We start from the raw sequence: 24,526 nt of genomic DNA on the forward strand, positions 1-24,526 counted from the left end.
GATGCAGATAAGCACACGGGGTTATGCCCACGGCAGACAAAGCGACCCTGAGCGAGGGACAGGCCCTCGCAGCCCGCGGGAGGCGCGGGCAGGCCAGCACCCCCCGCCGCCTCAGCCGGGCCGGAGGGGCAGGCCCGCGGCCCGGGCGAGCAGCCGCCCGCCGCGCTGGCCCAACGCTAACGGCCGCGCGCCCCGCCGCCCTGTCACTGACCGGGGGGCGGAACTTAGGCACACGCGGAATTATCGGGGCGTTCCGCGGAGCGCCCAGCCTTCCTCCTTAAGCGACACTCCCCATTGCCGCCACCGGAGAACGAACGCCAGAGGGGGTACCGGCCTCCTGAGTGAGTCGCTCCCCGCAGGCTTCGAGAACAAGACAAGCCCCCACCCGCGGCGCTCACCCCGCCCGCCGACACCCTGCGCCCCGCTCCGGCCCCCGCGGCGCGGCAGCCGCCTGCCTGCGCATGCGCAGCTGCCGCCGCCCGGGGCTTCCGGTAACGGTGCAGGGCTGTGCCGAGGGAGGGATGGATGGCGGAGCGGCGGCGGCGTTGCTGTCCTGCCTCCTGGTCGTGCTGCCTCTACGCTGCGCAGGTGGGGCCCGGTGAGCGGGCACGGCACGGCACGGCACGGCAGCCGGCGGCTGGTGCGGTGCCCGTTCTCAAGGGGGAGGGCGCCGAGACGTGGGGGCTGCGGGCACTCCCGGTTCGGTCCTGCAGTGGCTGCCCGGTGCCGCGGCCTGCGACTCTGTGAGGGGGGACGCGGGCCTGGAGCCCGCGGCGGGGGTGCCAAGGCAGCCAGGCCCTGGGTCTGGATAGGTGGGGGTGTCTGCTGGGTTTCCGTCGGGTGTCGGAGGTTTTGCTCTACGGTTAGGTAGCTGTCTTCACCTCGTCTGCTTCAGGCTTTCCTGCTGCTTCTGGATCCTAGAGGCTGAAGCTTAAGCGTGGAGCAAACAGGTTTTTGAATCCTATTGACTTGCTTGAAAGGCATCTCGTTCTAGCCTGGCAGAGCCTAAACAGGGAAAGGAGAGGAGTGAAGTTGCAGCATGAGGATTTCACCTGACAGCTTGTAACGTGCCTCTTCTTACATCCTTAATCAGCAAGAAATAGCTATTGCAAAAGGCCTTTTTCAAGGGGAAAGTATTGTGCAGCCCAAATAAGATGTAAATTGCCTGTAAATTACCAGCGTATTTACAGAACATCCGACACGGAAATACTGGCTAAGCTAGTTTGGATAACGGAAATAGAGCCATGGGGTAGTGTGTGCACGCTGCTTCTGCTGCCGCCTAAACTCTTGAATTCTGCATAAAATTGTATTGTTCTAGTTCGGCATACCGAAAAGAAGATTAGAGAGAGGATGTTTTCAGGAGTCCATACTTTGCATTCATGGTAGGTGATTCAGGCAGAGAAGCAGCTCTGGGACCTCTTTCTTGGTTTTCTTTCGGCCGTTTGGTTAGTAGGTGAATTCTTTGTGCATCAGCCCCAAATTTCATCCCAAAACTTGAAGCATTGTGATACATACAGCTACATTGGTTAACCCACACATATTGTAGCAAACGACTAACATGCCACATACTATTTCTAGAGTTAGAATTAATTGCACTGCTACAGTCACCTCTCACCTTCTGTCTTGTCAAAACCAGCAGTTCCTCTCTGCTGCTCCTCTATAAAAGCTCTTGCAGTTACAGTTCTCCCTGCTCTAGAGCACCTTTCTGCCCACAGGACCAGTAACAGTTGGGTCATTTTTGATGTGTGTTTGCTTGTGGCTTTTTTTTTTTTTTAATGTCACATGTAACAGGTCTCCTTTCCTTCCTATGCTGAAGGATTGACTTAAAATTTCCATCGATTCTGCCACATACTTAATGTGATAAGCAGCCAGCCTTTATGTACTCTTAATGGAATTTCAGACCGCTTCCTTCCCTTGTTCTTCCCTTCTGTTGCTAACTACTTTCTTCTGTTCTGTTGTTCTCTTTTGTTATTTCATAAAGTTATATAACTGTGATTATTTTCAACCATCATTTATTGAAGATATTAATTGAAAGATTACAAATTGAGTAGTGATGTTTATTAGAACAATTTTGTATTTAGTTTATTAAAATTTGACAAGGGAAGGAAGATAGGCAATTGTGCTAAAAGCTTTTCTTGTCTTTAATCTCTTCTTTCCATAAAAGTCTAATCTTATATAATGTCCTCAGCACCAAAGTGTTGTCATGCTTTAAGTGAAGAAACATGAATTAATTTTAAAATGTCTGGCTTTCAATCATTAGTAAAATAAACCAGGAAGAACTCTTGATTTTTAGATATTACTTTGCATATCTGGTTTCTAGCTAAATCACAAAGTTTCTTTGGTAATTAAACATTACTGAGTTTAATCCTTCATTCCTCAATTTCTGTTCATTGGGATTTAATAATTTAATTTAGGGAAGCAAACAATGTTACAATGCCTTGTAATTCATGTGTAGAAGTGTCTTGTAAGCTAGACTTCTGTTTATTAATCTCAGCTGGAGTATAGGGATTTTCTGAAGTGTACTGTTTCAAGCAAGTTCAATCATTTGGAAAGAATACAAAAGAGAACAATAAGTCATTCAGAAAGCTAGAAGATTTGGCTTAAAACGAAAACGAAAAGATTTTTGCTGACGTTCAGTTTTCTCTTTATCATTAGTCATGTTTATCATAGTTTTCAAATATGTCTGATGTAAAGAATAATGTGCTTTAATATCCGTAGACAAAAAGTACACGGGTTAAATGTGCTTAGAGGCAACATAGGTTAGACTCTGGGTTTTGCAGTCTGTAACCTCTTTGTTGTCCATGGACTACGAACAACAACTAAACAAGCATTCTTTCTGTAAGGAAGCTTAGATCTGTTCTGCAGAGATCGAGACCTCCAGTGAAATCTACTAGGAAATCTGATTGGGAGTTCTTTGCTTTTGATTTATAGAAAGCTTTCCCTAATCTCTGATGTGCAGAGTAACGACTTTACAACCAGTAAGGTTATAAAAAAGGTGTGTTTATTCAGTGCTGGGTGCACAGGGGATCACTCCTCCACAAACGTACACATTTTGGGGCAAAAAGCAGCTCCTTTCTATAGCGTAAAGCGTTTACATATTCATTATAATCCCGAGAATAGGGAGAGATATTACAATTAGTTTTGAGAAATCATTATCATAAATCCCACCCCAAGTCCCTCCCCGTTGCGCCTGCACAGTGGCTCCTGGTGGTCTTGGGTGGGGGTCTTCAGGATGAAGATTGAAGATGCCTCCTCTTCCTCTCATGACTTTTCACCCAATTAGGTCTTTTCAGCATGTCAATTTAGCATTCTTTGAATCCCTGTTCCTTATCTTGGAACTCAGTAGTTGCAGTTCCTCCCTTATCTCAAGAGCCCATCCTGCTGAGAGCCCCCCTGCTGAGAGCCCTGCATCTATTTTGTTAAGGTTCCTCACTTCATCTCTAATGGTAAGGATATCAGAATATTTCAGGAGATTGGAGGTCTGTAAAAATCGATTATGCAGTGGTGGAAGCCATAGAACTTCTCTACGCAAACATCTGATGATGTACACAGAATTGGCCACCTGCTTTCTCCAATGTCTAATATAGGTGATCTTCCAAGGTTTCTTCCAGCTCAGTTTCTGTGCTTCCAGTATACGAATGGGTGATTAGGAAGTGTTAAAAAGCAAATTGGGATCATTAACTTTTAACAAATTTCAACCAAAAACATTCCTCGGACTATAAAATTATAGCTTGCTCTCTGATTATATCCCACTTTATACCGACAACAGGGGAGGGAGTAAAAGGTGAAAGAGCTAATTGTGACCCGGAACCCTCAATAAATAGGTATTTGAATTTGGATGAGAAATTTGATTTCCTGGTTAAGAGAGTTTGAACTATCAGGATTGTCTGTCAGGACTGGGAGATCCTTCTGAAGAAATAATCTGATTTTCTGACCAGAGCAAGGAGGAAAGTACCTCATCAAGCTTGAGAGAGATCTACAAATAGTATTGTGTTTTTTTTTACTTTTTTTTTTTTCTGTTATGTTTTATACCACATGAAGCCAGAAGGCCATCTAGTCCGGTGTTCCTCTACAGCAGCAGTTGGTAGTTGTGCTGGATTTGTGTGGCGGGTTTTTAGTAGCTAGGGAGGGGGCTACAGTGGTGGCCCCCTGTGAGAAGCTTCTTGGAGCTCCCCCAGCTTCCAGTCAGACCTGCCTCTGGCCAAGGCCGAGGCAGTTAGCGATGGTGGCTGTGCCTCTGTGATAACGTATTTAAGAAGGGGAACCTGGGAGGAGAGGGAGGAGTTGGGAGGAGGAGTTGCGAGGAGAACGCTTACGTGAACACCAAGGTTAGTGGAAGAAAGGAGGAGGAAGGGGAAAGAGGTGCACCAGTGCACCCCCACTGTAGTATCCCATGGCGAGACATCAGGGCCACCCCATGCCACCCATGGAGGTTACTGGTGGAGCAGATACCCACCTGCAGCCCGTGGAGGACCCCAGGCTGGAGCAGGTGACTGCACCCAAAGAAGGCCGGGACCCCGTGGGAAGAAGCCCCTGTTGTTGTAGTTCCTGGGAGGACTGCAACATGCGGGGGTGACCCATACTGGGAGCAGCCCGGGAATGGCTGTAACCTGTGGGAAGGACTCATGTTGGAGAAAGTTCATGGAGGACTGTCTCCTGTGAGAGGGGAATCTGAAAGAATGTGAGGAGTTCCCCTTCTACCCCGCCCCTGCTGAGGAGGAAGAGGCACCCCCCATTCCCCACACTGCTGGGGGGGCGGAGGTGGAGAAATTAGGAGCAAAGCTGAGCCCGGGGAGAAGGGAGGAGGTGTTTTTAAGATGTGATAAGCTTCTCACAGTCCTACTGTGTCTGAATTAAATTGATGTTCTTTTTTGTTCCCCTAATGAGTCCGTCTTTTGCCCATAACCATTAACGGGTGGATCATCCCTTCGTGTCCTTATCTTGATTCCTGAGCCTTTTGCTTTATTTTCTCCTTCCTGTTCCTGAGGGGGAAGGGATGAGTGGCTGTGTGGTGCTCAGTTGCCCTCTGAGCTGAAACCATGGCAGTGGTGCAATAGGAAAGAATAAAAAAGCAAGTATACAGTGACACTTCACAGTGTAATGTTACAGCAATCTATAACATCAAGACTTTGTATTTGACTCTGAATTCATAAGCCAGGTAAGAGCTGAGCATTCACAGAGTCTTAAGAAAAGGAATTCCACAGATTGACTAAAAGTTCAATGAAGCAGCAGTTTCATTTGTTTGCTTGGAGCAAGCAGAGTGGTGGTTGTTTTAACGCTTCTGCCGTTGTGTTAAGAAGACAGCAAACAATCTTTTGCCACTTGCATTCGCCATGCTACTCATTAGGTATCTGTAAATCTGTCATATCCTCCTCTCAGCCTCCTTTTGGGGGCTGAAAAATCATAGTCCAATTCCTCCCAGGACAGAAGCTGTTCCATACCTTGGATTGTCCTTGTCACTGTTCCCTGCCTTATTCTGTTCTGCTGTCTGCTTATGAGAGTGGGCACTCTAGAGCTGCACGTGGTATTGAAGATAATGTCATCATATAAATTCATTATATATTTAAGCTTTCAATTTTGCTCCCTTAATTCCGTACCAGTTTCTAACTTATTTTTCTCTGCACTGCAAGTGTTCACACTTGTACATTGTTGTTGAACATAACACTGAACAACTTCCTGAAAATTCCCTGAAAACTACAGGATCTTCTCTGAGTAATTGGTACAAGTTACTTTTAACCCTGTAGTGGATTTTAAGTTAATTTTATAGGTGATGTCTATGAATAGCATGTTTCTGTTTATTAAAGTTGTGTAAAGGCTATCATGTGCCACTGAAAACAGCTCTTAATGCCTTGTTTCAACAGTTTGTAAGGAGGATTAAAAAAGGGTGTCAAGATGGAGTCCAATCTTGTTCAAGGTTCATGAGGAAGAGGCACTCTCTGAGAAAGAGGCAGTCAAATCTGAGACTCGTGACAGTCATCTTTTGGGCCTTTAACCAAAGCTGTTCTGGAATAAATCCCTTCTAATTCACTGTGTGTGCTCTTACTTCAGGTCTGGAATACTGTATCTTCTTCCAGATGCCAGAATCCAGAGCTCTATTTTCACAATATTGTTTGTATCCAGAGGGAGGATATGATTATTTGCTGTAGTATTCCCTAGGTTTAGAAAAAGCTGGCCTAGCTTAGAACATCAGTTGGATATCTTACATCAGCATGGTTCTTGTAACTTGGGGAGAAAGTATATCTGGTTAGAACATGAATCTTGAAACTATTTTGTTGCTGTCTCCAGACTTCCTTTTTCTTATCTGACCTCAAGTGGAAAAGGTCTAATAAGAATTATTGTAAAGCTTCATGCTATCTACAAGGTAAGTATTTGAAAATGTGGGAAAGATACTTTGGAAGTGCAGTAAATATTTGATTTTCTACCCAAGGCAAATAAAAATAATAGTCTTAACATATAGTAGTATTTTTTTACCAGCATTGGATCTCTGTAGGTGCAGTGTGGTTCTCAACTAATACTATGTTATCTAATCCTACCTTCTTATGGTTTACTTCAAGGTTCTATGTTGTTCAGGGTAAAGAATGTCCCTTGGGAATCTCCTGTTGTAAGGACTTCTGTTTAGTACTGCCATGGTAGGATTTTAAACCTAGTATGTGTGCTGCTAGAGAATTGGGGAAACCGAATCTTGCATTCTGTTTGCTTTAGGAGACTACTCAAATGTCAGCAGTTGAATTACATTCCAGAAAGATGCTTTGAAACAGGGTTTCTGTCATACTGTTTATTTTTAAGCAGACTGAGTGTATGAATGATATTTTTTTACGTTTCTGCAAATATGTGAATACATGTATTTACAGGGAAAAGGACTACTCTGCCCTTTGGAAGTGAAATGTGTCAATTTGTTGATGTTTCTTTAGAACTGAAAGTGTTATGCTGTATCATAACACTTAAATAATCTTCCACTAGTTCATAAAGCAATGAATTTTACTAAGCATGATTATAACATTCAATCTATCAGTTACTGTAGGTGGTGGTATTCTTCAAACAAATTATTACATACTTTTTTCAGGAGGCTCTGACAGGCTTGTGCTTTCTACGTTAATAGCAGAGTTTTGCTTTTTTAAAAATTATTGTTAAAGCTAGTGGAACACTTTTGTTCCATGCTTTTTGATTCGTAAATTTAATGCAAACGTTCTCAAAGAAAGTGAAAATTATGTTTTCCCACTAAGGCAGTATTTTCTTTGTGAAGGGATATAAATATTCAAAATTGCTATTATTTGCCAACGTCCAAAATAGCTGCCTTTGTTATCATAAGCTTTTTGGCTGAACTGTAGCCATCTGTTGGATAAATATCTGAAGAAAATTAGTTATTTCCTTTGCTCTCTTATTTTCTGATTATGAAATGTAGTTTGGCATTCTCTGGGCTTATCTTAGTCTGTCAGTTTAGAAGAGTAACAAATGCAGGTATCATGGAAATAAATTTTGTAGTGGGATCAACGAGGTTTTATTGAATTATTTTCCTTTCAAATTTTGTGCTTTCAGGAGTTATTTCCAAAAGTCAGTAGTCTGTGGATACCACTTTAACTCTGTTCTCCAAAAGGAGTTTGCAGACTTCAGTTTATAGATTGTTTTTCCACACACATTTCCTTTTTATGAAGAGAACTTGGTCATCATGTAAAATATGAAATGGTTTTTGCAATGAAGAGCCACCCTTAAAATCAAATTCAGGATAACCCTTTAGATGTGCAAACAGACTTTGGTTGCCCAGGTGAAATAGGATGTATTTGTTCTGATTTCTTCCTAATGTAATCAAATATTAGGCTGACATCAAAAAGCACTTTCAGAGTCACTAACGTGTTTTTAGAAGTTGTATCTATTGGGAAATGATTGATAGTGTGACACACAACTGGTTAAAGTAGAAAGTCATCAAGTGGTATGTGGTGATTTTTTTTTTTTCAAATTTTTTAAAATTATTTTGTTGATTTTCTCCCCCCCCCCCCCCCCCCCCCACGACGTGTTAGAAGTTGAAAGTGCATCCTCAAGTCAGAGGACAGAGGTGTGCACTGCATAAATTGCATGTAACCTGGGTTGTCAAAGATACCTAGTATAGGATACCAGAAGGATGTAGATTAAGTTTAAGATCTGTCAATCTGGATATGGCTGCTTAGTTGGTGGGTTTGGTATAATTTCAGTGATTTCTGCCTGAGTGTTCCTCAGTTCATGCATATTGCCTGTGCCTCCACAGTGTTTCCCTTTGCTTTGTAAGCCACAGTCTGGTTTAATTTCTAGTACTAGAAAACTTACAGTGCAAACTTTTAGCCCTGACCATAACTTTTTAGCCTCACTGCTGTGAAGCAGTGCCAGAGACTGGTGTGAAATAATTCAAAGCAAAATGTGCCTTATAAGTAGCTAAATTTCAGTTTTCATAAGTGTTAGAATAATTTCTTCTTCCACAGCATTGTTGCTCTCATCTGTCCTCTGATACCTGAATTGTATACCAAATGGGACACCTAGGATTCTGCATATCTCAAAGTTAATGGTAAAGAAGTCTTCTTTAGGAAATGGAATATAAGATAATTATGAGGCAGTTGAGGTTTTTTAAAATACTTTTGAAAGGTGAAAAATAAAGCAGATGATTCTAGCGTGCATGCTTCCCCCTGTTGGCAATCTGCCTGTTAAGCCTTCTCTTCTCATGGTCTGGACCATACCTTGAGGGGGAAGCATCCTGAGACTTAGCTCTTGCCCTCCATAAGTCATTTTATTGCACTGTTCTTTGTGTAAAAGAAAACACAGGGTTACCATGAGCAAGATACAAGATCTGCTATGTGATGAAGCCTCACTGAAAGGGATTTATGTTCAATATGTTGAATTTATGGCAGTAACACGTGACATAGCACAAGTCTGCTACGCTCAATGTGTTCCACAACTCTGAAATGACAGCATTAGGTCAATCCCTACCTAGCACTTTGCAGCTGAGATCCAGATGTTGGATCCAACCGATAAAAAACTGGTTTAAATGCATTCAGACTGCTTATAATCAATCCATAACAGTGAACCCAGGCCTTAAATGTTACAACTGTATCTACCTTTTTTACAGGAATGTGGGGAGAAAGACTTTAAGCACAGAGGAAAGAGCTGTGTAGTCAAATAGGCAAAGGAGCTACCTGATACACAGCTCCTGAGCTATATATTGAAGTGCTGTTTGAGTAGGGTGGCATTTTCTTAACTCATGTTTATTGTTATTGCATTTCACAATAACTTTCTACTTCCTTTTTAACAAAAGTAAGTTGTCATGTACAAATTATTTATTCCAGTATTTATATACCTTTATGTCACTTTCTTGTAGGCCAAACTAATCTGAAGAGTCCAGAGGATATTCAGGTCTATGTTGTAAATTCGAATTTCACTCTAAGGTGGAACTACACTGGGAATGATACCAATGTGACATTTTCAGCTGAATGCCGGTGGTAAGTAGTAACTTTATTCTGAGCCAGAAATGTCTTACGCTTATTTGTATAGAAGAGCATATTAATTAATTATTATGCTTCTTGATATTGCCACGTAAAATTTCTAGAGACGTTTTGAAATCCAGAAAGTAGAGGCCAGGAAGATTAAGTCTTGAAATGTAGTTGGATCCTAGTATTGTCCTTCATTTGTCTAATTCATATGTAAAATTAGATTGTTCACTGATAGCAATGTGTCATAAATGCAGAACACACTTGGTAGTAATGCTTAGTACTAGAGTGGTTCTTTGAGAAGATTCAGTGATACACTAATTTTTGTTCTTAAAAGTTTGCTTGGTTTTCTTCAATTGTTTCATATACCAACACTTAACATGCATATACATATACATTTGGTATTTTGTGTCACTTCCCTGACAAGTAAATATTAAAAACCACTTCTAAGATCAAATCACTTAAGAAGTTTTTGATTTTAGGATTTTCTAGTGTATGATTTTTGAATTTAAAAAAAAACAAAAACAGTTCACCTTCAATGTGTAGATGAGAAAGAACAGCTTTGAATATAGTCTCATTTTAATAATGTAATAGTGGTCTGAAAGATAAGATAGGAGTTGAGGATAAACAATTACTGCTTCAAGCCTCTGTCTTTTTTTTTCGGTCAGGACATTTTTAATCTCTATATGAAATGTCTCTTTCTTAAATAAAGTATGAATGTCTCTTAACTCACAAGAAAAATAGCTTCTGTAAAGCTAATTATTCCAACATGTACTGCTGAACTCCCGTTTTCTCTGTTGAGTTTTTCTTTTCCCCTAATCTACATTCCTTGCTAATGTTAGAATTGGGGGGGTTGCTGCTTTTATGATCTTTTAAGCACTTCATTCTATCAAGACTTTTAAATTTCTTCCAATTAATTATAAAATCAGACTAGGATCATGTACTAAGGATATAATTCTGGATTTTGACAGTTCTTTGATGCTGTTTCCTGACACTGTGTGTTTACATGATGAATAAAGTAAACTGGTATGAGACTCTGCAGACTGATAGTTTACCTTTGGTGATAAGGCTAAACTAATAAATTAATTAAATTAATTAAATGGCGATATGAATTCCAGAGTAACTAAATAGGTAACGCTGATTACACTAGTGCTGGTGATAAAACAGCATTAAATGGTGTGACATTTATTAGCATTAAGAAGAAAAGGAAGAAGAATCTCAAGATTTAAATTGTGTATTGGTTTTATTTTTGGGGTGTTTTCTCTCTTACAGGTTTGAAGGTTATGAGACAGATAAAACAGAATGGAAAGAGTTGTCTGGGTGTCAAAAAGTTACTCGCACGGAATGTGACTTTTCCTCAGCAATAACCGAATACTATGATACACATCATGTGCGTATAAGGGCTGAAAGAAGGGAAGAAGTGTCTCCATGGTCTAGCATTTTTGAAATGATTCCATATTGTATAGGTATGAGCTCTATGTACTGTAATATTTTTACTTAAATGTCCTTCAGCACATTACTGTAGAAAAAATGCATGTGGCTTCCATTGCTCATAACAACATGAGCTAGTGGTTTTCTCAATTTAACGTAATATAAGGTCTTTTCAGGTCATTGGAATGTTATGATTCTCTCTTTTGTGGAAAGGGGAAAGTATTCAGAATGATACTGTTTTTCTGACAGAATTTTCTGTCACTCCATATTTTTCTAAATTTCAGAAAAATCCTTTTTGACAGTGGACCTTTCTGGAAGTTTTCTTCTAACCTTGTGACTTTTCAGTAGTTACATTATAGTGTGGTACTGAAGCCTTCCCTCAACGTTGGATTGATTTGTTTGAGCTAGGTTTCTTGCCTTGCATGTTTTAGAATAACTTATACTGATTTTCATTGCAGACTCTGGAAAACATTCACTAGTAATATTGCATTTTAACTACTTCTTTTAGAACCAGGTAACGGTGGTTGTTTTTTATGATAGATTTCTATTAGATGCTGCCTGAGATTCATTAAAACAAAAATCCTATAGGCAATTACTGTGATCTCGTTACTGCCTCAGAAGTATTAAAAATAAGATCCTATAGGCAGTTACTGTGCATTTATTAATGTAAATTATTTTTTTGGCATTTTCTTCTTTAAATAGTCATACTTTTTTTCTTTTAATATTTGCAGCTCAGATCGGTCCCCCAGAGATAGAGTTGCAGTCCACAAACGGAGTCATAAAAATTAAGGTTTCTCCTCCAGAAACAAAAATGTGGATAAATCCTCTAAATTTTAAATATAATCTAGTTATCTGGGAAAATTCGTCAAATGCAGAGGTATGGTCACTTTTTTCCTTACTTCTTAACCTTAGCATAACTGTCAGAGATGTACTTTAACTGCTTCATGCTGTAAAATGGAATTGTTCAATTATGTAACTGTGTAACTGTTGCTGTGCAGTTTACAAGTTGGGAGGGGGTGTTTTCTTGGGGTTTTTTGTTTTTGTTTTTACTAGAAGATTGTATTAGATATTTTGTTATAAGAGTTTGTATTTCTGTTCAATACTGGATCCACTTTCTAATGCATGAGGAAGAAGGTGAAACCATCTCAGATGTGTTGGAGCAGGAGCCACCCTCAGCAGCAGGAACAGGGAGGGGAAAAGGGTTCAAGGCAGTGGGAAGAAGTGTTTACAGTAAGGCATAGATATAGGGGAGGGAGAGGTAAGAGATGATCTTGCTGAGACCATATAGCTTGACTACAGCTATCAGTACACTGTCCTGTGTCATTAAGTTCTTTGTTTTACACTGTAGGTTTGGATTTTTTAGGGATTCTTTTGAGGTCTTGTAATTGTGAACTAGTTTCCAAGCTGTAATTGTGCATCTCGCACAGCAGATATAGCTATTCTGTAAAGACCCAAGGTAGAAACAGTCTTTTTTTAATCCTTTTAGGAGAATGGGTGCCAGCTAGAGTAGGGTGGTAACTGAAGAGATACCTGTGTTAATTTGGAAGACCTAGTCATAACCATTACACATCAAAGGGGGAAAAAGCTTTAAGTTAAGTATAAGCCATGTACAAAGGTCAGTCACTGGAAAGTCTAGTAAACCAAAAGCAGGGAGATAGCAGGAGGGGGTAGTGTTCATTCAGTGAATTGAAGGACGGAAGTGTACTATTTCTCTTCTCAGTATGTGCCTGAATATTTGTGGTGAGTTCTGTGTCACGTACAGCAGTGCCAGAATCCCTCCCTACTTTCATGTATTAAAGGGGCGTGACACAGTCCTTCTCAGTCCCGTGGCTACGCTGGAAACTTACCTTTAGCATTTATTCATCTAATATATTGTCCTTCATTCCCTACTTCAGCATTTTTGATGGCATATTCTATAAATGGGCTGAAGCCTGAGGAAGAAAAAAGATACTTTAAGAAAATCAGCTCATCAAGAAGAGCAGTTATCTTCATATGCTCTTTGCAATTGTTTTTTACAGTTCAGAAGTCTAAGTATTTTTCCTACTGACATAATTGATGATCTTGCGCCAGTCACTACCTATTGTTTGAAAGTTCAAGCAACAATTCCTTTGGACTTGAAAGAAGGCTTATTCAGTCCCATTCATTGTGTAAAAACTACCCGTAAAGGTACAGAGTAAAATCTTTTTATCTTAAAATGATTGCTCAAGTTTAAACTGTTGGAAAGGAAATTGTTCTAAAGCAATAGGAATATGTGGATGTGCCAGGTTCCTACTCATTTTGGTGTAACAGCCATCTTGACAGTTATGTACATTTTCTGTTTTAAATCAGTATAAAATATGTCACCTATCAATATCAGAGTTTTGATAGTACAAAAAGGTTTTTGCTCTAAGGCAAATTCTGTTCACTAATTTGGATTGCAAAAATTACTTTCTGTATTGTGGAAAACTGGATATTATTTATGAATTTTTAACTTTGAATCAGGAGGAAAGGGATGTATATGTAGGCAAAAGAAAAGCTCTTTGTATACTTGGCATTAAATGAATGCGTATGAAGTTGAGCTAAGCTTAAAACAATATTGTTTTTATGCAGGCCTTGGTGAATTTATTATTACAGATTCTGAAGAATGGCTTAGTGACAGTTTGCCACCCGTTGCTTGTTTTGCATGTCTAAATATAAATTCTTTTGTGTGCTGTTCAGGTGTCAGTTTAAGTACTTTAAAATGTTTATTTCAGGAAAAAAAATAATTGTGGGAATGTAGAAAGTCAAACAATAGATTGAACAGATGGTATGTCAAAATTACTTCATGTTTACGTGTGTATATTTTGCACATTTTTGTCATTGAGTTACTGCTGAACAAGTTTATTTCTACTAACCTCAATGTTTCTGTACTTATTTTTTTCTTAATTGATTTTTAACTGATTCTTTTTTATTAAAGGCTTAATATGCTGTAAATATCACAGACTTTGATTTGCCACCTTTATAATGAAAACAGACAATTTTTGTTGTTAATTAGTGAAAGTGTACCATGACCATTTACCTGAGAAATGCCCGTTCAGTGAGAAGTTTCTGTACATAAATCTTTTCAGTAACTGTGGGTTTCCTTTCCTTTTCATTCTCAGCAGTGAATGACCTAGTCTGTGCAACAAATGTGAGCGTTTTTGCTTTGAATATGAAATTTCATCTGCATTGGAATAATCAGTATAAACAACATGTGACCTACAATGTACAGTATCTGATGTGAGTTAAAAAATTTCCATACCTCTGTTTAAAGGGGTTATGTCATTCTGAATGCCATCCATTGTATTTTGCAAATAGTTACTAGAAGTTAAAGTGAAATACTTAGCAAAAGTTACTTAATGTATACCTTGAAACATTGGGTACCTCATCTGGACTGTGTGGCTTTTGCAAGGGTTGCATATAGCATCATACCCTAGAATTTCAGGGTACTAGACTTCTTTTAGGAGTGTTAAATACCTGATGGAATGGACTACTACATATGTGCTAAGTAACACTTAAAAGATGTGAAGTCTGCATTGCTTCTTAGCTTTTGGAATATAAAGAAATTAGATGACTAGAAGTGAGCAAAAATGCAGCGTGTTCAATGTTTCAATTCTCAGCATATTTGATTACTTCTGGTCAGATCCCAACATGGAAGAAAACCCATCATGTCTATAAACGTGTATCTTAATATCCAGTTGTGTCACAAATATTGTGGCCAGCATCTAAATGAAGACTCTAGCATTCTTTTGGAATTCGTGCGACATGACAGGAAAATAATCGACTTAATAGAACTATATGAAAAATCTTAATTTGGATTTTAAAAATTTCTAAAACTGATATATAATTTTTCTATTGAGGCTTCATTAAAGCACTGATTTGTATTTTTTCTGATCCTGTTAACTTCATTGTTTCAGTTATAAGTGAAAAAACAGTATTCTAAATATGAGAAATTTCTAAGAGGCCCATTCTTCCAAAAATAAAAAAACCCTATGTAGCACAAGTGAACCTTCCTTTTTTTTTTTTTAAAGTTCAAGGACCTCATATGAAAAACTGTTAAAATATCTCTTGCAGGGGATATCTAAAGAAACTTCATGATGATTACTCAGTGAAGTGGCTCAGTGTACCCAGATGTGAAAACATCACTGATACACAATGCAATTTCTCATCTATCATCATTGGTACTTCTGGATTTTATTATCTCCGTGTGCAGACCGTGAATGAATATAATAAATCATGTTTGTCTGATGAAGTAAAAGTAGATCCTCTGATAACAAGTAAGCAAATGTGTTTTCTTAAATTTTCATTTGTCAACAACTTTGTACCTACCTGATGCTGTTATTTGCCAAAAGAAACTTGCTAGATTAATGAAACCGAATACACAGTTCCCCTACAGAAACTGTGTTGGGAATCCTGGTCTCATCAGGTTAAACAGGAGTTTTTCCATGGTCGTCTCTATTTGGCATAGCCAGTATTTCACTATATTTAGAATCGTATCATTTGCTTTACAGAATTCAACCACAAAGCATTATATGCCATTTCATAATCTCACTGTATACTACATTAATCACTGTGTGAGATTGTACTAGAAATATCCCTAGTCTGACTTTTGCTATTGACAGGGAGCACTTCTTGATAGCTCAGGAAAACGTTGCCAAAGTCAACTAATTTTGGAATCCACTACCTCTATTTTCTTGTGCATCTACTCTCATCTCCTCCTCTCTACCCCTCCACAGTGCACCCCTGAATTTTGTGCTGAAGCAGTATTACATTGACGTACAACCCTGAAGGGCTTTAATGATAGTGACATCAAAGTCAAAAATATGCAACACTTTCCAGAGAGAAATTATAATCATTTTTATCTTTGCACTTTTTTGATTTTGTAAGAAATATGACCTTACTAAAATGTTAGACTTAAAAAAGTTATCAATCATAAACGTCAAGAAATATTTATCTAGCATGTAGGGTAATATTCCATTGCCTTCTATACTGAAGATGGAATCAATAACTATTCTATATGTCAGCTTTCCTTTGTCCAAGCTCTTGATAATTAGATAATTCTTTAATAAGATAACAGTGACCTAGGTAAATGTTTCAACAAAAGAAAACAAACACTTTAATGCTTCTCACTTTTCAACTATACAACTGTGAAAGGGGATATATGTTAAAAAGAGGGCCTGTATCCTGATGAGATTAAGCAGTGTTTGTTAGTTTCACTTTGATTTGCAGAGAGTTAATCCCACCATCTGTGTATTTCATGTCACCAAAACTTGCAGAAGCAACATATGAATGTGGAAAGAGAAAATAATTGAAATGTGTCTCAGGATTTGAGATTCTGAATAAAGCTATAGTCGTTAGACTTTTAAATATATGTTTCTTAAAAATGGTCGTAGATTTAAATTACAATATTTTATGCAATATTTATTATTTGTATTCTTTCAGTCTTATTTTTAACTTTTATTTTTAAATGTTTTAAGATGAAATTGGCCCTCCTGATGTAAAGCTGGACATCAGTGATGTTTTGCTTCATATCCAGATTTCTCCTCCAGGAGGATCTGAGAGTGAAGTCATGAGGGACCATTATGACTTGTCTTACCGGATTCTGTATTGGAAAAATTCGTCGAATAATGAGGTATGAACTAGTTAAATCTTATAACAGTACATAAAATTTGTTATGACTTAAATACTGAGTTTGAGTTCTCAGGAAGCTTATTTTTGAGAGGCGCATGTATGGTGTATCAGTCATGCAATCAATTTTTTTTCCTGAAAGATTCTTTCAAAAATCTGGCCAAGACAACTTTTATCACAAAGTAATTGAGATTTTAGTCTTTTTCCATTGATGTGGCTGTAGGTAATAATTTTCAGAATTGCACTGAGTTTTGTACAAGCTGCTAAATGGCTCACATTTGAATAGAAGTTGCAGGGTTCTTGTGATGCCATCTTTCTTACAGTATGGCTCTGTGTACTGTCTTAATGTAGCTTCTGGCCCCTCGATTTCTTTATTTGCAGTTTTATAGGTATATGTATCATAAGTCAATGAATTCTTGCATGCTTTTAGCTCACGTTTTAATGGATCTTTCTGTATTCTTTAAATGCTTCTTATAGTAAAATATTACACAGTAATCAGTAAATGTGTATGTGTAAATGCATGGAAGAAGAGAATAAAACCAACTGCAGCAGGAAGAGAGGAAGAGGTTTAATTTTGCACACAGCTTTGAACTGTAAAATTTCAGTGTGGTGAAAGCAGTAGGTTCTTGCCGATTAAGTGTTCCCTGAATGTGTGATTTCGTTTATTTAATTCAAGTGCAGAATGGTGTCTGACTTCTTACAGAATTACTTCTTCAGCAGAGGCCAAAATTCTAGTCTGAGTGACTCTTGTACTATTTATGTGCGTCTTATTCTTCCAATTTTTCTTTTTCAGGAGGAAATAAAAATGAAAGAGATAAAACAGACAATAGGGACAGTCTCCGATCTAACACCCTCGACTCTGTACTGTGTAAAAGTACAAGCATTCTCAGAATTTTACAACAAAAGCAGTCATTACAGCAAAGAGGAATGCATCAAAACACCTGGAGGTAGGAAGAGCTTGGGAATCCTTACACCTCTGGAAGTAAAATTGTTAACCCTTCATAGGCCCTTGCAGGTCTCACTAGTTAAAAAACATTGACTTAATGGCCCCACAGAGTTAGCAGCTAGCTGGGCAGAGATCTGTATCAGCAGTCTGTCACTTTGCTGCTCTGTGTTCTCTCCTATAGCTAAACTAATAAACTGCTGCTGTTCTGACCCAATCAAAATTACATCCTGGTTATTCCATGACACAACTTGGTTTAGAAATTCTCAAATTAATAACTGTAATGATTGTGAACTAACCTTAGTTCTGTACTATGACTTGTTAATAGGCAAGCTTTAATTTCCAGTACTTTTAAGATATTTTTAGGAGGGTGCAAGGGATTACTAAATGCTCTATCTTCAAGAATATTTTATTATTGAAATTGTCTTAATTCTTCTGTGAATGAATTCAGTTTTTAAAAATCCTGTGCTAAAGTGTGAGAAGACAAATCATCAGACTCATTATAGCGGAAAGCTCGCCTTTGTGCAAAATGAGAATACATTTGTAGATGGATTACACGCACTCAGAAGTATTTTACCAGTTAGTTATTAGTCTTCCCCACATCCTTCTATTATAATGAGCCTATTTAAGACCAAGCAGTACATTCAAGACTCTATATTAAGAGATGCAGTCATACAGATCATGCCCTGTACTTCCCATACATTCTTATATCCCAGTGTGGAAATCTTTCATTCTCTGTAAAGTATCTCCTGGTATGTATTAATTTTAGTATGTTCAAACTCCCTTCAGCTGTTTGTTTGAGATTAGTGCCAGAGAATATGTTGCAAAGCAGAAGAGTGGATGGGAAAAGGAAGCTTGCAAGACTCAAACTTAAGCACTGAATAGCTTATGACTCTACAGACAAAAGGTTTCTTTGACTACAGTATTTTACTATCTAGAGCTGGATTCTGTCACATAAACTCCTTCCACCATAAGGTCCAACCCTAAGTCTTAGAACTGAACCTAGCCTGTTAAAAGGTTTTCCACAGTTCCTGGGTTAATATGGGAATGCAGGACCGTAGACTTACAGAATGGTTTGAGTTTGAAGGGACCTTCAGAGATCAGCAAGTCCAATGCCTCTGCCACAGGTAGGAACATCTTTCTCTAAATTAGGTTGCCTAAAGCCCTGTCCAACCAGGGAGAGGGCATTGACAACTTCTCTGGGCAACCTGTTCCAGTGTCTGACCACCCTCATTGTAAAGAATTTCTTCCTTACGTCCAATCTAAACCTACCCTGACTTTCAGTTTAAAAGCGTTGCCCCTTATCCTGTCACTACAGGCTTTGGTAAAAAGTGTCTCCATCTTTCTTATAAGCCCCTTTTAAATACTGAAAGGCCACAATAAGGTGTCCCTGGAGCCTTCTCTTCTACAGGCTGAACAACCCCAACTCTCTCAGCTCCTCTTCCTAGAAGAGGTGTTCCAACCTCCTGACCATTTTTGTGGCCCTCCTCTGGACCCACTCTAACAGGTCCATGTCTGTCTTGTGTTGGAGGCCCCAGTACTGGACACAGCACTCCGGGTGGGGTCTCACGAGCAGAGCAGAGGGGGAGTATCACCTCCTTCCACCTGCTGGCCACTTCTCTTGATGCAGCCCAGGATACGGTTGGCTTTCTGGGCTGCGAGTGCACATTGCTGGCTCATGTCCAGTTTTTCACCCACCAGTATCACTGAGTCGTCCTCAGCAGGGCTGTTCTCAATCCCTTCATCCCCCAGTCTGTATTGATACTGAAGATTGCACCATACCGGGTCCAGGATCTTACACTTGGCCTTGTTGAACTTCATGAGGTTCACATGGGTCCCCTGCTCAAGCCTGTCAGGGTCCCTCCAGATGGTGACCCTTCCCTCAACCTAATCAACTGCACCACTCAGCTTGGCATTGTCAAGTTGATGACAGCATGTCTGAGCACTGAAGTGAAATTCATCTCGCCTTTCTATACTGGCAAAGTCAAATCTTGTGCTCAGCTAGTGTGTAGACTACCAGCATAGAAAATAACTGGAATAACCTTAGGACTGATTTCTTAGATAAGCATCTGAAAGGAATAGATGCTCACTGGAAGATCCTTTTTTTTCCTCTGTTGGCTGTGTTGTAGACATCTGAAGCTTACAATTGGAGTTCCTCTCCTGCCCAAGAAACCATTTGGATGCTTTCAGGCCCCCGAAGACCCTGCAAGTCTAGGCACTCTAATAATTTCCTGGCTAAATAACCATGGGCCAACTTCACTGTAGTAATTGCCCATTCTTACGCCTTTATCTCTGCCTTTTTAAAGGAGAGCGCTGTATCAATTACATACTGTGTTCCTTGGGGTTACACCCTGTGCACAAGCAGTAGCGCAATAAATTTACGTGCATCAGGTCCTTCATGGTAGCTGTCTACATGCAGCCTTTTTGTTCTGCTGTCAAATAGTGACATATAACTGGGAATAACTGATCTTGGTTCTGATCCTGTCTGCAAATGCCTGTGTTCTTATATTGGATAAATATTTTATGCTGTGTTTTTAATAAAATTATCTAAGATATTGGAATGGCATCAGTTTTGTAATGATCACGGCTGGGTATAGCACTGTAGAAATGTGAAATTTTATGATAAATCCTGTAGCAGATTTGGATGTAATCTGTTCTTTAATCTTTGCTGTTTATGACACCTAGACTGAATGGGTTTTATTCACTTTTTTAGATAAAATTTTACCTCTGATCATTTTAGCAACGTTTGTAACTGCCCTGATTGCTGTCTGTCTTGTGGCTACAATACTTGTTTTTGCCCTGTATCAAGCCTACAATAAAATCAAGTATGTGTTTTTTCCATCATGCCAGCCTCCTTTGAACATAGAGGTAAGATGATATGTGTTTTTCTCATTCATTAAGAAGATGCATTTTTAGAAAAATGAATAGAAAATATTATGAAAAAGTGTTTATCTGTTATCCTGTGGTCTTATGGGTATGCCAAGATTAATTGTATATGTTTTAACGAAGTGCAGGAATTCCTATGGAAAAAAATGGGTAGTACCAATTTCTAGAATTCTGCAATTAGCAAATATTTTAACTTTTATGTTTTTTCTTCTATCTGTGCAGAAGTATTGCTAATGATCCTTCATTCCAGAGAGTGTGCATGTCATATCTAGTGTGATAATGTACTTTTGCCTGTTATGTGAGACCAGAAATGTTTTCCCATTGTATTATCTGGAAGAGCATGCTCTAGCCTTTTTGTTGTCCTTTAAAACTCAGAGGAGGCAAAAATGCAAGCCCAGTCTTCAGAGGAAATTTTAGTGAAGCAGGCAGAAAATGCTTCTACCATCTCCTGACCTAGCAGCCTCAATGATCTCTAAAATTGCAGATGTTGTCGGATTTCCAGCTCAGCTTGGCACAAGTAGTACTTAGTAGGGATCCTGTTCTGGAATGAACAGGGCAACATGTAAATGTAGGTGTATTTTGAAATGTAGCAAGAACTGCTTTTCATTGTGCTTTCTTCTGTGTCTCAGAACACTGATGTTGAGCAGGGTGTGGCCTTCATATGTGTGTCATCTTCTCACTGAAGCTCCTAGGATATATACTATGCAAAGCTTTCTGAATAAAGTTTTAATTTAAAACCAGTGTCATAGTTTACAAGGGCCAATCTGAATTTAATTTAACAACATCTTAGCTGGTTTGTTCAGTAGAATACTGTCAACATAATTAATGCAATGCATATTTAGAACCTTTTGTGATGGATTTGATCTAAATGACCACTTCAGAAAATAGGTGTAAAGCATGTAGGATAAACAGCAGTGCACTGTTGGGAGCTGTGTAAGGCTTGGTATCCTGCTGCAGCAGTTTGCCTTCTCTGTCTTCTTTCAAACTTTGCTTTATAACTGGTAATAATTTGTAGACTTTGCAAACACATACCTGTCATCCCTGTGCTACCACATGATCTTTGGAAGTGTTCTAAATTAGGACTTTCCTTTTTGTTCTTCTGTGGCCTCCTAAGGCTATAATCAATTAAATACTACAATTATATAGATGATGGACAACTATGAGCATAACAAAAGAGTTAAGATTAATGTTAGAGTAATTCTTCAGTGTTCAATTATATGAATGCAACTAAACTTCATCTTAACTTTGAGTTTGTGAACTTGGGGAAACAAATGGCATATTATAGGTAGAAAACCTCATGATGCTTCTGCATACGATAAACCGGATTTGTACAGCTGTAGTGTTAAGTGGAATCATTATCTCAGCGTTATGTATGAATGTTCATCTCTTTCTTTTCTGCTTCTCTTTTTTTGCAGCATTTTGGAGGACAGCTCTTCAGTAGTCCTTATCTGTCAACTACAGAAGAAGTAATAGAGAATTGTTCTATAATTGAGACCATCATCATAGAAGAAGTAAATCAAATTGATTTTAAAGACGACAAACATTCTAAACAGAGCAGTCGAGATTCGGGAAATTATTCTAATGATGATGATACTTCAGGGAGCAAAGTGTCAGAAGAAATGGTAGAAAAGGAAATAGTATAACTTTTAAGAAAATAAAATTCATATATGGGACTGGCAGCGTAATAAACACTTAAAACTTCTTTATTGTGAAAGTCACAGCCTAAGGAAGACAGTGTGACTTTGGGATCTTCGTCTTCAGGTTTCCAAATCTGCACTTTGTTAGTTGAAAGTTACATACCCTGTCTGCTGCAAGCTGACTGAAGTTAAAATACAATTGACTTCTCATACCTTACACCATTTTGACTGACTCTTCATCATATGATACAAAGAATACCATCTGCGTATGGAGGAGCAGACTGTACACTTTATATACTTGAACCTGATAACCTCAGTGAACACCTGCTCTGTTTCAGAAGAAGAGTTTCTTGCTATCTTAAAGGTGTTGAATGCCAGTTTGTACTGTGACAGAAACTTTAAATTCCAGAGTTGAATCTTACGATGTTTACACAGGCAGAAGGAAACTGATGCTGGATACAATTTTAAGAACCTTTCTGATATTCTCTTCCAGCCCCTTCAGGGGCAGTGCTCTTTGGCTCAGCAGGTCCAGAGCAAGAGATGCAAGGGGACTAACAGTAACCTCAGTGAGGTGGCTTCTCTGAGCCTCCTTGTAGAATTCCTTGTGGCCATGGCTGTGGGATGCTCCCAGTGGCCACTCGCTTGTTTGTGTGTCTGTGTCTCTGCATCAGGGTGCTCTTCTCCCACAGCACTCGGTAATCTGGGTGATTTGGGGGTGGGAAAGGCAGGAAGGAGGTTCACTTTGCTTTACTATAAAGAAAAATTTCATAGTGGAAGCTCTTTGTAAATAGAGCTTGGATCAAATTGTTTTGCACTGCGTTTAGGATAAAAAGCAAGAAATGTCCAAGCCAAATATACGCTGCAAGAAGAAACTAAATAATACTGTTGCTTTAATGACAAGGCATGTTAAGAGGCATATTCTTGATTATTTTCTTTCCCATGGCTAGATAACCAGAAGTGTAAAATACTTACTCCTAGTTGAATTGTATTTAGAAATGTGAATCTCTTTTAACAGGGAAGAAACTTATTTCTATAATTAGAAGGACCCAAGTTGAATGTGGAAAATGCCTTTTAACAAATGGTGAGGATGCTTGTCATTCAAAGCTTTTTCAGCTTTTTGGTTTTGCCAACAGACTTTTCTTTGTACAAATTATAAGGATATGCTGCAATAATGTTTCGATTTGCATACCACTTTCTTATGAAGTAATTTTTAAAGTAGCTTATTTTTTATGAAGAAACTGATCTAGAGTAAACTGGTTTTGAGCTTCACGTGGGCATCTGTTTATTGTAACAAGCAACTGTTGGTGTTATATATAATTTTTTTTAATTTTGAAGATGTGACCTAATTTTATAAATTTTATGTCCCTGTGTTCATTGAAGAACATAATAAATTTTGCACATTTATTATTTTATTCCTTTTTTTGTATTTCCTTTTCATGTATTTTTGATGTAGTGACGTTGAAGCTATACCACGGAGACTTAGGAAGTTCCCGGGAGTCTTCAGTTAGTGTCCTTCCTAAAAAACCCAGTGTGAATCATATCATATATAAATTTAATTAGGGCTTGTGTTGTTACCGAAAATCCGGAATAAAGAACTTATCAACACCAATTTGATGCAGATAAGCAGACACTTCTTTATTGATGGCCGGGCGCGCAGGGGAGTATTCTCACCAACAACGCGCACCAAGCACCAAAATCACACATCTTATATAGAACTTACTCATATACAATTCCCAAGGACACAGTTTCATACACAAACATAATGCCCAAGGACACGGTTTCCTTGTCAGGTACTTGTAAACTGTTATGGTTGTTTCCCCCAGTTCCTATTAATCCTAAACTTTGACAACTACTTGTATTCTCCTGGTCCTATATATATATATATATTATAAATCAACTTACAGATCTATTTGTATTTGGTTACCTAGGTCCCAAATGTTTCTACTAAATGATTATGACCAATCTCTTCGGCCTTGGATTGGGACTGTATAGGTGATTTTAAAGCAGCAATTGGTTGCTAATACAAACCACAACAAATAAAAATTTTACTAACTATTTCTTATGATTTTATATTTCTATTAAACACAATTTCTTCTACTTATTGGTAAATCGATAACAGTGTGAAGTGTTGCATGATTTACACAAATTGGAAAGAAAGTGCTAATTCATTTTCTGAATTGGAGCTTAAAATGAGAACACTGAACGTGAGCATTTCAGTCACTATGGTCTTTGGTAAATAGCTTTCATCTGTGAATTATTCCGAGATACTTAAATGAAAGACAGTACAAAGTTGTCTGTGTTTGTGTGGTATCTTCAGAATAATCCAAGTTTGCTGTGAGGATGCAACTGTTCCTCTTAGTGATTTATGCTGTAGCTGGCCTCACTGGATGTTTTTTCTCTCAGACAACTTTGATTTCAGTCTGTTTTTCTTATTTGTGACCTACTTCTACAGTAGAATTTGGGAACATGATTTCATTTTGGGGATTTTCAAAAGTGAAGCTATTCTAAGCAAGTTTACTGAAGTAAGGTGTGGTAGTTTTTGGTTTTGTTTTGTT

At 38.7% G+C, this 24,526-nt stretch overlaps 1 protein-coding gene across 3 annotated transcripts; it reads left to right on the forward strand.

Annotated features, from left to right (window-relative positions):
• Positions 1 to 430: 430 nt before the first annotated feature.
• IFNAR1 (interferon alpha and beta receptor subunit 1) lies at positions 431 to 23,383 on the forward strand. 3 transcript variants are annotated; one of them, XM_074814252.1, is made up of 11 exons: positions 431 to 588; positions 9,341 to 9,461; positions 10,722 to 10,915; positions 11,612 to 11,757; positions 12,899 to 13,046; positions 14,000 to 14,117; positions 14,952 to 15,154; positions 16,355 to 16,509; positions 17,299 to 17,452; positions 20,162 to 20,316; positions 21,750 to 23,383. In XM_074814252.1, exons 1-11 carry the CDS (start codon positions 462 to 464, stop codon positions 21,975 to 21,977), a joined length of 1,749 nt encoding a protein of 582 aa, XP_074670353.1. In that variant the 5' UTR covers positions 431 to 461; the 3' UTR covers positions 21,978 to 23,383. The 3 variants fall into 3 exon arrangements, with proteins under 3 accessions (XP_074670353.1, XP_074670355.1, XP_074670354.1); XM_074814254.1 differs by having other exon boundaries at positions 20,189 to 20,316; XM_074814253.1 differs by having other exon boundaries at positions 14,003 to 14,117.
• The last annotated feature ends 1,143 nt before the right edge of the window (positions 23,384 to 24,526 follow it).

This window comes from Strix aluco, chromosome 2 (genome assembly GCF_031877795.1).
Source record: "Strix aluco isolate bStrAlu1 chromosome 2, bStrAlu1.hap1, whole genome shotgun sequence".
NCBI classification, from domain to species: domain Eukaryota; kingdom Metazoa; phylum Chordata; class Aves; order Strigiformes; family Strigidae; genus Strix; species Strix aluco.